The sequence below is a fragment of the Chiroxiphia lanceolata genome, chromosome 3 (genome assembly GCF_009829145.1).
Source record: "Chiroxiphia lanceolata isolate bChiLan1 chromosome 3, bChiLan1.pri, whole genome shotgun sequence".
Lineage (NCBI taxonomy): Eukaryota > Metazoa > Chordata > Aves > Passeriformes > Pipridae > Chiroxiphia > Chiroxiphia lanceolata.
Window position 1 is genome coordinate 66,650,763 of NC_045639.1, and position 13,396 is coordinate 66,664,158.

Here is a 13,396-nt window from a genome sequence, read left to right on the forward strand (position 1 = left end):
AGAGGATGGAGTATGACTTCATATGTTAAAAAGTTGCCTATATAAGTTAAATACTTACCTTAAAGGAGTATCATTTATGAACACCATTGCCTGGCCTTTGTAAGATAGTAGAAAAGTTATTGCAGCATTGTTATCAAAACCACATCTCACTTTGTGTTGTGGGGTATCAAAAAAGACTTGTGCTGCCTTTTGTGATGAGATGCTGAAAGTGCTTGGATAACTGTGGAAGAGAAGCTGCATGAGCCATCCATGATCTTTCCACATCCACATATGACACTGGCATTTCCATGTAACAGGCATGCTTTAACCAGGTCACCTTATTCAAATTTTATAAAACTGTCTGTCAGAACAGATGGTGTCACTTAAGGATAAAAAGCTTAGCCATAGATGTGAAGAAAAGCTGCCTCTTCAAGTGAGGTCTGCTAGCTTGTCTTAGTTTTTATCACCCCTGCCTTCTCTCCCTGCCCAACCAAGGACTTCTCACAGGTTTGTGATTGGTGTTTTCAGAGGCCTTTACGTTTTTGGATGGACTTGATTTGTTGCTACAGCTCTGCACAGGTGGCAGATTATCTATCTCAGTTCACCCATCTGTGAAATGGTGTTTTCCTAGGCCAGAGAAACTAAGATGCACCAAACAAGTTTGTAAAGACTGAAGTTTCTAGTATATGCTCAAGGGGTTAAATGGTTCAGACCAGGGGCTGGGTGGTGGGTAATGGAACTTACTGTCTTTTCTCCCTTCTTTTATGGCAAGCAGCACCATCTTCTCTGCTATCAGCCACTCCTCATGGAGGATGACTTCTGATAAACTCCCTGTCGTGGGTCAGGCACCAACCATTGCTGTATGTTTCTGTATTGTTTGTATTAAATTGCTCTTGGTGTTTCTATTAAGCCTAGAATTTTGTCATTAGTTTTTTTGCCTGCCTTCTAGTAGGCAACATACATGTGTTTTAAAGTCTGTTATTGGCTGTTGTCATCTGATCTGGCTGAGAGAATGTTACAGGTTTTGAATAATTTGTTATGTTTGTAAGTTTTCTCACTCTTTTGGGTAGCTTAATAGGAAGAGATACTGTTCCTCTTTGGGTTAGCCAATAATGCAGATAATCAATGCATTAAAGGAGAGTTTCCAGTAAAGTCTGTTAAAAATTTTGTGCCTAGTCAGAATTATGGGTTCTTGAGGTCAGTTGAGAGTGGTTATTAAGGGCACAAAAGCCTTAGTAACACTACTATGTTGTATTTCTTGAGTTATATTTTTTCTATGCTGAAAAATGTTATATTTTAACTTGATAACATTGTCTCTTTCCTGGATTTCTCATTTTTATACTTGTGGCTGTATTAAAATAAATGGGATGATAATCTCTTGGATGTCACATGGCAGCACAGTAGCTGTGTTGTGACTGTCTAAGTAATGAATTAACTCGGCCCAGGACAAGAGGTTATTGAATAACCTTTGCCTACTTGTAGATGGCAAGTGTTTTTTAGGTCTTACAGCCGTTTAATGTGAGGCGAAGCCAAAACAAATTGGTGAAGTTTTAATGAAGAAGTCTCCAGATTCTCATGTCTAGACTGTACAAAGAGATAGCAGAGAAAGTCGGATGTGAGGCATCCTCCTTATGGATAACATGAGTTTTCTCCAAGTTCGAATGTCTTCCCTCTTGTCTTTATCTAGTTTAGAAACACTTTATCTGACTCCTTCTTGCATGTCCTTTATGAACTGTAGGACTGTACTTTGAGGAGGAGGGGGAATTGAAAAAAAAAGGAAGCCCTCGGGAGAGGTTTCTATTTTAAGTTTGAAAGTGATTGTGCAGAAATGGCACCTTCCTATTAAATAAGTATGTTCCGTGAAATGTATTCTGTCTTCAGTTCATAGGAATTGCAACATTGTTAGTCGTGTTAACCCCACAGAGCTATGGCACCCTGATTTTCAGTGTAAGTATCAACACTGGTGAATTTCTAATGAAATGGTAAATACTGTTTTCACACTGTACTAATTGCAGTGGAGGTTCTCCAACAAGCTTGCATCATAACTGACACTGGAAAGAAAAGGGCAGTATAGAATTTTTATTATGGAAAGTAAGAAAGAAAGAAATACAACAACATAACCTTGTTATCCCTTAGGTCTGGCCTGATTACAGACACCCACTCGCTGAGCAAAGCTAACCTGGTTTTGGAGAGAGGGTGAACAGAAAAGTACAGATGGATTTATATAAGGTTACTTTTCAGTGGACATCCAATCCCACAGGACTGCTGTGAGACCACTGACTCCTTTTTTAGAATTCTCTTCATTTTTTCGCTTTTTATTTTAACAATAGTGATCCACCAAATAGGTCATCACAGTTAGGCATCTGCTCCTCTAATGGGACCCACAGCCTGACATTCCCATCCTGTGTAGGGAGTATTTTGGGTCTCAGACAGGGTTTCACTAAAATCTGCCCACGGAGTGAAGAACTGTCAGTTCTCTGGCAGGCAGTGGGAAAAACCTGAAGAAAATCTGTATTAAAAACTCAATCTTCCCAAGTTTTAGCCATGCCAATTATGCAGACCAGCTATGGGATTCACAAGCTGCTTCTAATGGTTGTAATCCAACCTCATGGGGTTTTTTAAGTAAGGAGGCAGGGATGTGTCATTTACACACAGGTGCTCAAGACACTGCTGTGACTGCTGACATTTTGACTCAGTGCTTACAATACTATCAGTTGCAGGGGGTGCAGATTGTCCTCGGTGCTTTTCCTGCCTTTCCCCTTCTATGCAAACTGCTGTAGTCAGTGCTGAGCTGGTTGAACCTGTCCTGAGTCTGGAGAGAGAGGTGAGGCCAAGTTTTTGATCCAGAGAAAGACCATAAATGAGAGCAGGTGATACTATACGTGAGCGAGTAGGGCATCACCTGAGCCAGGATATCCTAGTTCCAATCTACAAGGGCTACTTTTATTCTATTGCCTGTTGGATGTAAAGATTGTTAGGTATTAAGGTAGGGTTTAATATCTGATGTTTAGCAACTAAAAGAAACAGAGAACTACTCTTTAGAATTACACTTGAAATGCTTTTATATCAAGCATTAGAAAGATACTTGATAGAAGAAATAAGAATTTGCGATCTATTTCCCAGTCAGAGGTGCGAGCAAAGAACATTTGTGTTTTTCCTGTGGTGTTTTCGGAATCTTTGTTGGTTTTTGTAGGTTTTTTGTTTGTGTTTTAAATATGAGGCACCAGCTGGAAACATGCTAAGCTGTTGGGTTTTTATTTCAGTTGTAGGTAGTGTACACCATCTTTTACACTTTCTTACCTCAAGAGGTACCTTCTTCAGTTCCTTTGGTCAGACTCGTGCAGTTACAGTGCTGCCCCTGTTCCTGGCAAAGTCAGAGACTTGCTGTCAACTGCAATGGGACAGGCAGGCCCTTAGTGCCATGAGCAGTTAATATTTAACCTTCTTGTGGACTCTGGCTTGGTTTTAGTGCTCCAGCCCACTGGGAGTGCCTGCTCAGGAAAGAAGTTCGGTACCAAAATGCTATTCAAAGTCTCCATTGACTAGAGGGTCAAACTCTGCTCTCCCACAATCTCTAGAGCTGTCGGTGAGAGATCCAAAGCTAAAGCAGCCCTTCTGAGCATGAAAATGTCCCAAAATGATGCATTCTCTAACCTTCACTGTGAAACAAAGTTTTTTAAATCTGTGACATTTTATAAGGGTGCCTTGCATCAGGGGTTGATAGAACAGGTTGATGTAGACAAGCTGGAGTTCGATGTATCGGTATGAAAGAGGCCATTCAGAGGACGAGCATGGGGATGAGCACTAGCACTGGTAAGATTCAGGCATTCCCCTTTCCTTCCTACAGTAGGATTTTGTATCTCTACCACTGTCAGGATAGAGAGGCTACATGGGTAAGAAGTTCCCTTGCATGTCTGCTGCTAGGGTCACTAAAAGTTTTCCAGGCCAAGGTGGAGAAGCTGAGGCTTTTTAGGTTAGCCACCCTCAGCAGTCACTCCATCTCTGTTGGCACCAAGCCATTCTGAAGGGAGGCTGGAGATGTCTGGGGATCTATTTTAAGCCATCTTTGCAGGGTTTTTCTGGAGGGTGGGGAGGTGAGGGGAATGAAGGGAAGGTGCAAATTGAGACCCAACTTTTCATTAGGCTAAACCAGCTGTATTAAGATGTGTTTGAATGACAGCAGAAATGGGCATATGCTGCCAAGAACCCTTTGACACTTGTAGCATGCTGCAGATGCACCAAGCATGTGGCAGAAGCATAGGAAAAGTTCCTTAGAATACAAGTAGTGTCATCTGCTGCCTGGTCCCTTGCACTGCTGTGTTATTTAGCTGCCTCGTGGGGAGTAGGCCTGATTGCTGACTTGTTTGTCAAGTGAGGCTAATTAGTTGCGTGGGTGGAGGATTGGTTTCAGGCTCATCAGGAGGGCATCCTCATCCTTTCCTCAATTATATGCATCCAGCAGCAGGGTTGGGCATAGACGTTATTTTGTGGCTTCTTCTTCTATAGAGCTTATGGACAGAAAAGCTGGGCTAAATGGGGCACTGAGGGAATCTTTTTTTAGCCAGTCACACTGGGACTGTGAATTGCGGCAGCACAACTGGCACTTTTGCAGGGCGTAAAGTACTCTTTTTTCTCACCCTGCAGCATATGTGACGAGAGTGGGTGTGCAGCGATGATCAAGTCTCTGAGTTAAGTGGCAGGCCCGAGTTAAGTGGCAGGCCCGTGTGACTGATTTACAAATACCAGTGTTCTTTATTTACACAGACATGTAAACAACAGAAGGTAAACAACACCGCCCAGCTCAGTCTAACAAACAGGCTGCTGCTGTTTCACTTCAGGACCTGAGGTGTTTTAGACATTTCACAGAAACTGTAATGACAGGAAACACAGGAAGGCTACGAGGTTACCTTGACTCTTCTTTGCGCAGGAGTTGCATGCACGGTGCGGCGTGGGGGAACGGCACCACTCGGGGCCACAAAACACGCGTATGCAAAGAACCCATTCATACCTTGCCTCAAGTTCAGGTATGGCTAGAGTATTCATGAGTAGTATCACTGCAACCAGTCTGTCCTCTGACAGCACTTTCCACCCAAGGGTCTGAAAGCACTTTACAAACAGACTGAATAATCTTGGCTGCATCCTTTGCAAATTATCCCATTTACACACAAGGAAATGGGGGGCTTTCGAAGAGTGACTTTCCCAGAGCTCAGGTTTTACTGGTCTCGTTTCCCAACCTTGTGCTTAAAATATAGCACCATTCTTTCTTCACAGAAGTTTATCACTTCTTGACACTTCAGGACAAGCTTTTGAATTCAGAGAAATGCCCCAAGCACTGGAGGTAGAAGGGCAGCAGATGGTCCCAGTTGCTACCAGAAGCTGTTTTGCTCCAACGCTGCCTCTGCTGAAAGAGGAGCCAGCTACTGTGCGATACATTGCACCCATCCCCACACTTTTTCAAGTTTGTCCAAAAACAGAACTAAGGGGAACATCAGCTGCAAAAGAAAAATTATTTGAAAACAATGGTGCTGATCCACTGTCTAGCAAATTTAACTGCAACAGTACACACACTGTTTTACTTAGTTGAAGTATTTCAAGTAGAAATGTTACACTAAATTTGTAAGACAGAAAAATACCTAGTGGAGCAATGAAGAGTTTAGGAAGTTTGCTGCTTTGTGCCAAGGAACAAATGTCCTTACAGTTTAGCAGCAAAAAGGTCAGCTAGGGCTTGAACAGGATTTCATTCTCAGCTGTAAATTCACATTTTGGTTCCATGCACACTTCCTAAATAAAAAAAGAAACAAAACCAGATTAACTGGTGTTGGATTTGTCGTTTGGTTTTGTTTGGTTTTTTGGTTGTTGGTTGTTTTTTTTTTCTGTTGTAGAGTGATCACTATGGCTTGAACCCAAAACCAGTTTCAGCCTTTCTACTTATTTCTAACATGAATTGCAAGTTAGATGGCTCAGCTCATATGCTAGATCAAATTAAAGCATGTGAGAATTGCTGCTAAAAAAGCAGCTGGGAAGTTGGGTTTGAGCACAGTATTTAAATGCTCAGCTGCCTTCTCTTGTGCACATTATGCTTCAAGTAGTTTAACTTCTACCCTCCCAGAAAGAACTACAGTGATGCCCTATCTTCAGTTTTCATAGGAAAGGAGATGAATCACCACAACCATAAGATACACCATTTACAGCTGCCAGTACAGCAGCAGGTAAAATAAAGAGAGAAAAGGAGGCCTGTTTTTTCTTAAACAGGCCTTTCTGCAGTCCTTTCAAACCCCCAGGTGAAAAGGAAACTTAAGAAATTCTCCTTAAATAAAAGCTATGTACAAATTGCACACATTGCAAATGGAGCACTGAGATCAGTTACAGAAAATAAGATGTACAGTCTTCACTGATAACATCTCTCTTGCTACAAACAGTGATAAACAGCATATGCTTTCTTCAGATGTCAGAACCCAGCAAGACAGCAATATTATGTACACAGGGCTTGTTTGCCTTCTGCCTCCCACAGCAGAGTCCCTCCAAACTCTGTTTTCGCTTCAGAAAGCTGTGCAGTGATGTTCCTGTGCACCACACCTCTCCTGCTCAGCAAATCACAAGAGAGCTGTCATTGCTGTCTGACTTATGGGTTTTAGGCAGTCTCTGGGTGTTGAGTAACCCTCGTTCCCAAGGGCATTTTGCTGAGGTTTCTGGTAGTCTGTGCTGTAGCTCACAGAGGTCAGAACACCATTAACTTTGGGTTTGTCATAGTTTATGACACTCTGGGGTGTCTGATAGTCTCCGTTCCTGGTGTCAGTTTTACATGAACTGGAGAAGCTGCCAGCAGTGAGGGAGTGTATCTGAGATGAGACAACAGGAACATTGTAGCCATTTTCAGAAGGGAAATTATTTTCTCTTGCTATGTGCCGTTCTATGATGGGGGTGGCGTATTCAGGCTCTTGGCTGGTCAGGGGCAGAGCATATTCATGCCGGTTAGCTCTGTGAGGGCAGCGATAGTGATTTTCAGACTCAGAACTCCCCCTTCTTCCCTCATCTTTGGTGTCCACGGGTCGAAAAGTAGATCCTTTACGTGTTACTGTCCCAGTCCCAATCATGAGAGGCTGCTGATAATCTAAAAGGAAGCATGAACTGCTCAATAAGGCACAGAATGATTATTTTATGTATGTAATACTTACGCATAGATATGTATTTTCTGATGAAAAACTACTCATTTATTATATCAATTGTGTGGTTATTGGGGATTATGAGAAAACCTTTCCGCAGCACTGATCCTGTAAACTCCTTCCGTAAGCAAGCGTTGTAGAACATGGCAGAAGCTCTTCCACAGAGGAACTCCAATCTGCCACCCCTTTTCCTACTCCCTCCCTCCCTTTCTCCACCTACCCACCTAAATAAATTAACATTTCTGGAATATACTTAAAAGCCCTAGAAAAACAAGTGAAGTCAACAAAATATTAGCACCAAACTGGACAAAGGACATTGCATGAAGATCTTCAGGGGAGAAGTTCTCCACAACAAGTGTTCCACTTTTGGAACAATTAGAATACCCAGGATTCTTAACGAGACTGCTTTATTTAAAAGGCATCTCACAGTAGCTGACTGACAAGAAGGATGAAGTTAGGCAAAACGGCAGCCAAGAGAGTCAGTAGAAGTGTGAAACACACTAAGCCAGCTCGCACGGCTGCAGGCATGCCAGGGGGAATGAGTGTGGGAGGAGAAGCAGGACTGGTGCTCCCAGAGGAATTGGGCAGTCACCCTGGTGAAGGGGGATGACAGGGATACAGCTGGCGACAGACAAACGGCCTGAGCAGGAGCAAGGAGTGAGATGGAGGAAATACGGCCTCAAGATTTGCTTGTTTGCGCCTCTAGTCAAGGCAGATGCCAGACTGCCATGTAAGGAGGAGGTCTGAACTAAAAAGTTTTTTTAAAAAATCCAGTAATACTATTATGAGAAAATTCAGTGTTCTAACTTTCTCACTTTGGCGCTGGTGACAATCTCATGTGGATACATACAGTGGCCTGAACAGTTCTAGTAAATGACACTGCTAAAGTATCGTGTTTTGATGCAGGCGTGAAAGAAGTTAGCTCAGTTTCTGTTCTGGCATCGTGGTTCATATGACATGAGCGTTGAATTCGATCCCATATGTCCTGTGAATCTTTTTGGCAGTTTCTGGCTAACTCCCAAACTTCAGCATGGAGGGTGAAGGTGTTATGATATTTCACTAAGTAAGTGGTGCAGCTCTCCTCCGCATCGCTGCCGCCATCCCCAGCAATCTCTCGCTCAGGATGCAGCATCTCGACTTGCTCCTGGCTGCCTTTGGGAGCCAGCAGGCAGATGGGGATTTGAAGTGAGGGAATTCCATGTAGCATGATAACCTATATGCAAATTGTGTGCTCTCTGCAATTAAATTATTAAATTTTCTGAGTTGCATTCACATTTTTATTTCATGTTTCTTATTTTTAAGGAGACTGTAAATGAAAGGCTAAGGCTGGGAAGCTGCCTGGGCCAGGCTGAGAGTTAAGACTTCCCACAAACACAGCAGGAGGGGAGGATGGATAGAGCAGAAACTCCCCAGGCGTGGCCAAGGGAGCCAAATAACCATGATGTTTGAGCAACCTTTATTCATTCTCTTTCCTTCATAATAGAAAACTGCTTTATAGATCTCTGCATATTTATATTGAAAGTTTCTATAAATGATTGAAACTGTCTTTGAAAGATATGGAGGGTAGCACCATATGGAATTACAGTAACCATCCATTTGTTTTTAAATGTATTTCTCTGCCAAACACTTTGAAGAAATTCTAAGGAATTTCTGAGGTCTGGAGGCTGGAAACAGCAAACTAGTCTTTCTGCAAGATTGCTGATCACTGATCTCATGAAATGGCTGCTCTCACCAGCCTTACCAGACAGACTAGACTAGGCGGGGATAAGATGTGCTAAGAGGATGAATTAAAAAATCATCCCTTTGGAATGCAAATAGTACTGATGTGGGGATTTGCTCTATCCAAACAGTGACCTAGAGCTAAGGTAGCACAGGAGAGAAGCACTGGCTTTTTTCTTCTCTCCAGTCTACCTGCTTCCACTTCAAGGGGTCTCATCTCCCAGATCGTTCAGCACCAGGAAAGCTGCACCGGGATCTCAGCACAACTTCCAGCTGGGTAGGAAATCCCACCACAAACCAACTAAGTAATTTTTCTATTTGCTCAGCAGAAAGGGGCATTATATTTTGTTCCATTTTCAGGAGCATTTGTTTTTAAATAGAAACACAAAAATTAGTCAGCAAAGGCAAACGATCCTATCCTAGGCATATTCTTGCATTCCATCCATGCCTGAGTGCCTTCCAGCATTTCAGAGTCAGAAAATCTTTCCAATAACTCCAAGAAAAAAATTCTAAAGTAGCGGTCTTTCCCTCCCTAATATACTTAGCTGCTTCACTACATATCTGGGATGAACATGGATAAATCTATTCCTGGGCCTCAGCTTGCATAAGAGTTGGAGCTTGTAATATTGCTGGGCCATCCCTCTCCATTACCTGCTCCACACATGGAGCAAAAGGAATGCATATGAGGGGAAGCAACTGTTACCTGCCATGTCACTGGTGACCAGATCCAGTTTTTGTGGTGTTTCCTTCTCATTGTTATAGCTGATGGTAAATTCAGTTGACTGATGTCTGGTAAAGGGCTGCTTGATTTGTTTCCAACAACCTATGATAAAGAAATAAAAATAGAAGGCTTATCAACAAGTTAAATGGTTAGAATCAGAGGATTTACCAGGAAGTTTAATATTTGGTGTTCTCTTTGCTGTCAATATATATTTAAACAGTTAAAAACCAAGGCTAAAATAGGCTGCTTGTAAAAAGACCCCCCTAAATATGGAGGGTGAAGGAAAAAGTGATTCATCAACTGGGATTTCCAAATGAAAATGAATCTTTACATAGGATTTTTTGTCAAGGAGGGCTCAGATTCTGTATGTGCCTGCATTGATGCCTTAACAAGGTATACTGATAAAACACTAGCTTTAAATCAGTTATGTCTTATGGCATTGATTATGTGGCAAAAATAATGCACAATTTTTTTTTCAGTAGATCAGTGTGGCTTTCATTTTGTTGGTATCTGAGCATCTGCACTCATCAGTTCATTTGTTCTTACAACATCCTTGTGAGACAGAAAAAACTCCACAATGTCAGGCACTTCCCTGGAGCTGGCAACAGGAGGTCTGTGGAGGGGTGAGTTTGACTACCAGCTTTCTAAGTCCCAAGCTTGATTCACAAGGGCTTAGGAGCTTGATTTATGAAGCACGCATGCAACAAATGAACTGACTGGGTAAGAGGCTATCTCCAATTTCTTGGGATTTGTCCTCATTAGCAAGTGAGAAAGGATTATGATGTGACCTTGAAAAATCATATTAGCAAATATGATGTTAAGTACAAATTAATTTTCTAGTGAGGGCAAGCTGCAGTGGGGAACAACATTCCTTTCACTGACGTCAGCACCTGCTGAGGGATGAAATTTCGCAGCTGAGCTATTGCAAAACACTTGTCAAGAGACATATGAACTGCTTAGTGGTTTCTTTTTTTACAAAAAGCCGAGGTTCGGAAGGATATCTATCAAGTTGGTTGGCCAGGAAAAACAGCTAAACCTCAACTGCCGGGAGACCCTGATGGGAGACCCCACTCCAGAAAGTGTTATTGAGCAAGACAAAGAAAATACTTCATCGGGGTTTTGCAGGCATCTCCTAAAGCAGTGTTCTCAAGCCAATCCCTCATTTGGATTTTACACGTGAAGTACAGTTGAGTATTGTTAAGCTTTATAAACACAGTCCCAAACAGGGAGGGCAGTGAGATAAGAATATTAAAGCCATAAAAAATGATTATCCCTTGCTCTCTTGAAGAAAGGCAATCCTCCCTGCTGCGGGGAAAAGAAAAGGAAAGCAGCAATTTTCTGCAAAATAGGTATTTTGGAGGAGGGAGGGAAAAGGAGGGCACCTGGGAGCACTCTTACATGCTAATTTATGCACTCTGTATAATAGATCTTTTGTTAATTGCCTTTCTGTCATAGAAACCAAATTGTATTGTTTCTCAGGGCACTGTACTAGGATGACACAAGTGGGACTATCGTTTGCCATTTCCCTTGTATGAAGAGGTGAATTTGAATGAGGATATGTGGATGCTATTTCACAAGCATTAAATGCTTAGTTGCATAACCCCCTTCCTGTTGGCCCAATGGACAGGACAGGATGAAGTGCATGATTCTCCACTAACCTGATTTCTGAGTACTGGATAATCCATAGGAAAGTCCTTTGGCTTCTCGCCTGCCAGGAGAGAAAAGGAATTATGAATGTCTGTACTCACAGCATTTCAGTTTCATGCATTAGCTCCAGCAGAGCTTTGTGTTTAGTGGCCGAGGACAAGGCTTCATTTCAAGTTCCTGGAGGCTGGTGTTTACCAGAACGTCAGGCATGCAAACCAGCACTTTGACATTTTCTTTTTCCCCATCTGTGTGCAAGCTGTGAGTGCTGGTGCTCAAATGTCTAGGACTGGCACTCATCAATTTGATGTGTTCATGTCTCTATGTCCATAGACCCAGGCTATGTTTGTGTCTGCTCTTCTGAATTCTTTGGCTAGTTTATAGATTTACTGGGAATCCAAGGCAACTTTGGTGATGAAGCAGCATCACCAAAGCATTGCTTATACTTCCAAATTGCCATCTGCTGACAGAAATATTTTCTGGCTCTACATGCAAGTGCAGGTTCATATGAATGGGCATCTGGCAAGAAGCACAGTTAGCAGTGCTTCTTCCAGTCCTCTGACTTGTGAGTTGAAGTAACCCCAGTGTATGTGTGCAACTCCTTACAGCTGGGCTCTTTCTGCTTTCAGCCTGCTAGGTTAAGTGCTCTGACTTAAGGCACTGAGAAGCAGAAACACAACTGGAGGGATATAAAAGAAAATGATCCAGATAGATAGCTGAAATCTTCCCTTCACTGAATTTTTACTTGGCTTTGGTGTGGAAAGCATTCTGTCTTCGATTGCTTTACACCATAGTATTTTTGGGTATATGTAGGCTGAAGAGAACAGCTGGTTACCTTGGACTGTAAATTGGGGTGCGCAGTTCTGACCTGCTTTACCTTCATTTTACTCTGACTAGGGGAGGCATACGATAAGAAATACAATTTACAGAGATACAACGTGAGTTCTACTTAAAAGGAGGACTGACAAACAGGATCAATTCCCAGCTCCCTGGTAAAGAGGCTCTGGAAAGAGGGCACAAAGTTGGACATGCTAGCTAGGTACCCACAAATGCCTCTTGTGACAAAAGTCATATCTTACTTGCGTAGGGCTGCACAGATACAAATTCCAGAGAACACGAACAGACACAGCACAATGAGGACGGGGACAATTATAGCTGTAAGCTTTAAACCTGCATGAGAAAAAAAAGTGATAAAAGTTTAGAAGGCAAATTACTCTGAAGATAATAAAATTTTTACTACAGAGAATGCAGCAAAAAGTAGATAATGTTGCAGGAATGCTCCTTGAAGAGAGCATAAAAATGTACATCTATAAAACTAAAATACTACTCCTCAGCCACATTTTCTTGCCATGTACCTACGTGGAACAATGTTGAGATGAAAGACTTGAATATACTTTCTCAAGGGTGACACTTGACTTGGCATCTATATGCATCCTTACAAAGAGCAGTTCTTTCTTATTACACACCAGATGACTTTTAAAAAGCCACTTACACACACTTTGTTTGCAGTTGCTTATAAATCTGCCAAACAAGGCTGCAATTTTACATGCTGAGTATGTGGCTCGTGGAACAGACGGAAACATTTCAGTCAAAATAGTTCAAAGCTTTCCATGAGTGAATCTAGGGAAAAACCTGTTTAGCCCCTGTTAAATTCTAACACAACATGCTTTAGCACAGGGATTTGAAAATCAGCAGTGGGGTGGCTCTTGTGTCAGGAGTGTTTCATCCCCTGTTTCTACAGACACTTGCCAGCTGTGACAATAAGGTAGTACAAGTGTCCACGGGGTATTTACAATTTAGCAGATGAAATCTCAGTAGATTTAATTTTCAGTGAACATGGATATGGTTTACCCATGCCACTGCGCAGATGAATTGAGCTTCTTTGCTCTTGGCAAGAGCTTCAGAATGTTTTTTTTATTACAGTGATTGTTTCTACAACCAGTTTTTTCACAGAGCCATTCCTGCAACTATCAGTTATCTAGTGAGTAGAAGCATTTGGTACAGTAGATCTGGTAATGCCTGCCTGGCTGTGGGTCCACCAAACAGTCAGTATAAGCACTAAATTTTGTTTGTTTGCTTTTTAAGATCTTAGATGCTAGCTCCACAGCATTAAAGGATGAAGACTGCAAATTCAGGAAGAAGTATGCAAATTAAGGTGGTCTGAGCCCCC

At 42.1% G+C, this 13,396-nt stretch overlaps 1 protein-coding gene across 2 annotated transcripts in view; it reads right to left on the bottom strand.

Annotated features, from left to right (window-relative positions):
• Positions 1-5,819: 5,819 nt before the first annotated feature.
• DCBLD1 (discoidin, CUB and LCCL domain containing 1) overlaps positions 5,820-13,396 on the bottom strand; it is a 47,569-nt gene continuing 39,992 nt past the window's right edge. The window contains exons 12-15 of one of the 2 annotated variants that reach the window (XM_032684314.1): positions 12,306-12,396; positions 11,241-11,290; positions 9,565-9,684; positions 5,820-7,090 (exon numbers count right to left, since the gene is read on the bottom strand). In XM_032684314.1, the coding sequence (XP_032540205.1) occupies positions 6,573-7,090; positions 9,565-9,684; positions 11,241-11,290; positions 12,306-12,396 (779 nt within the window). In that variant the 3' untranslated portion in view covers positions 5,820-6,572. Of the gene's footprint in view, positions 7,091-7,390; positions 8,378-9,564; positions 9,685-11,240; positions 11,291-12,305; positions 12,397-13,396 lie in introns of those variants that run through there. The other variant, XM_032684315.1, reaches the window with a different exon arrangement.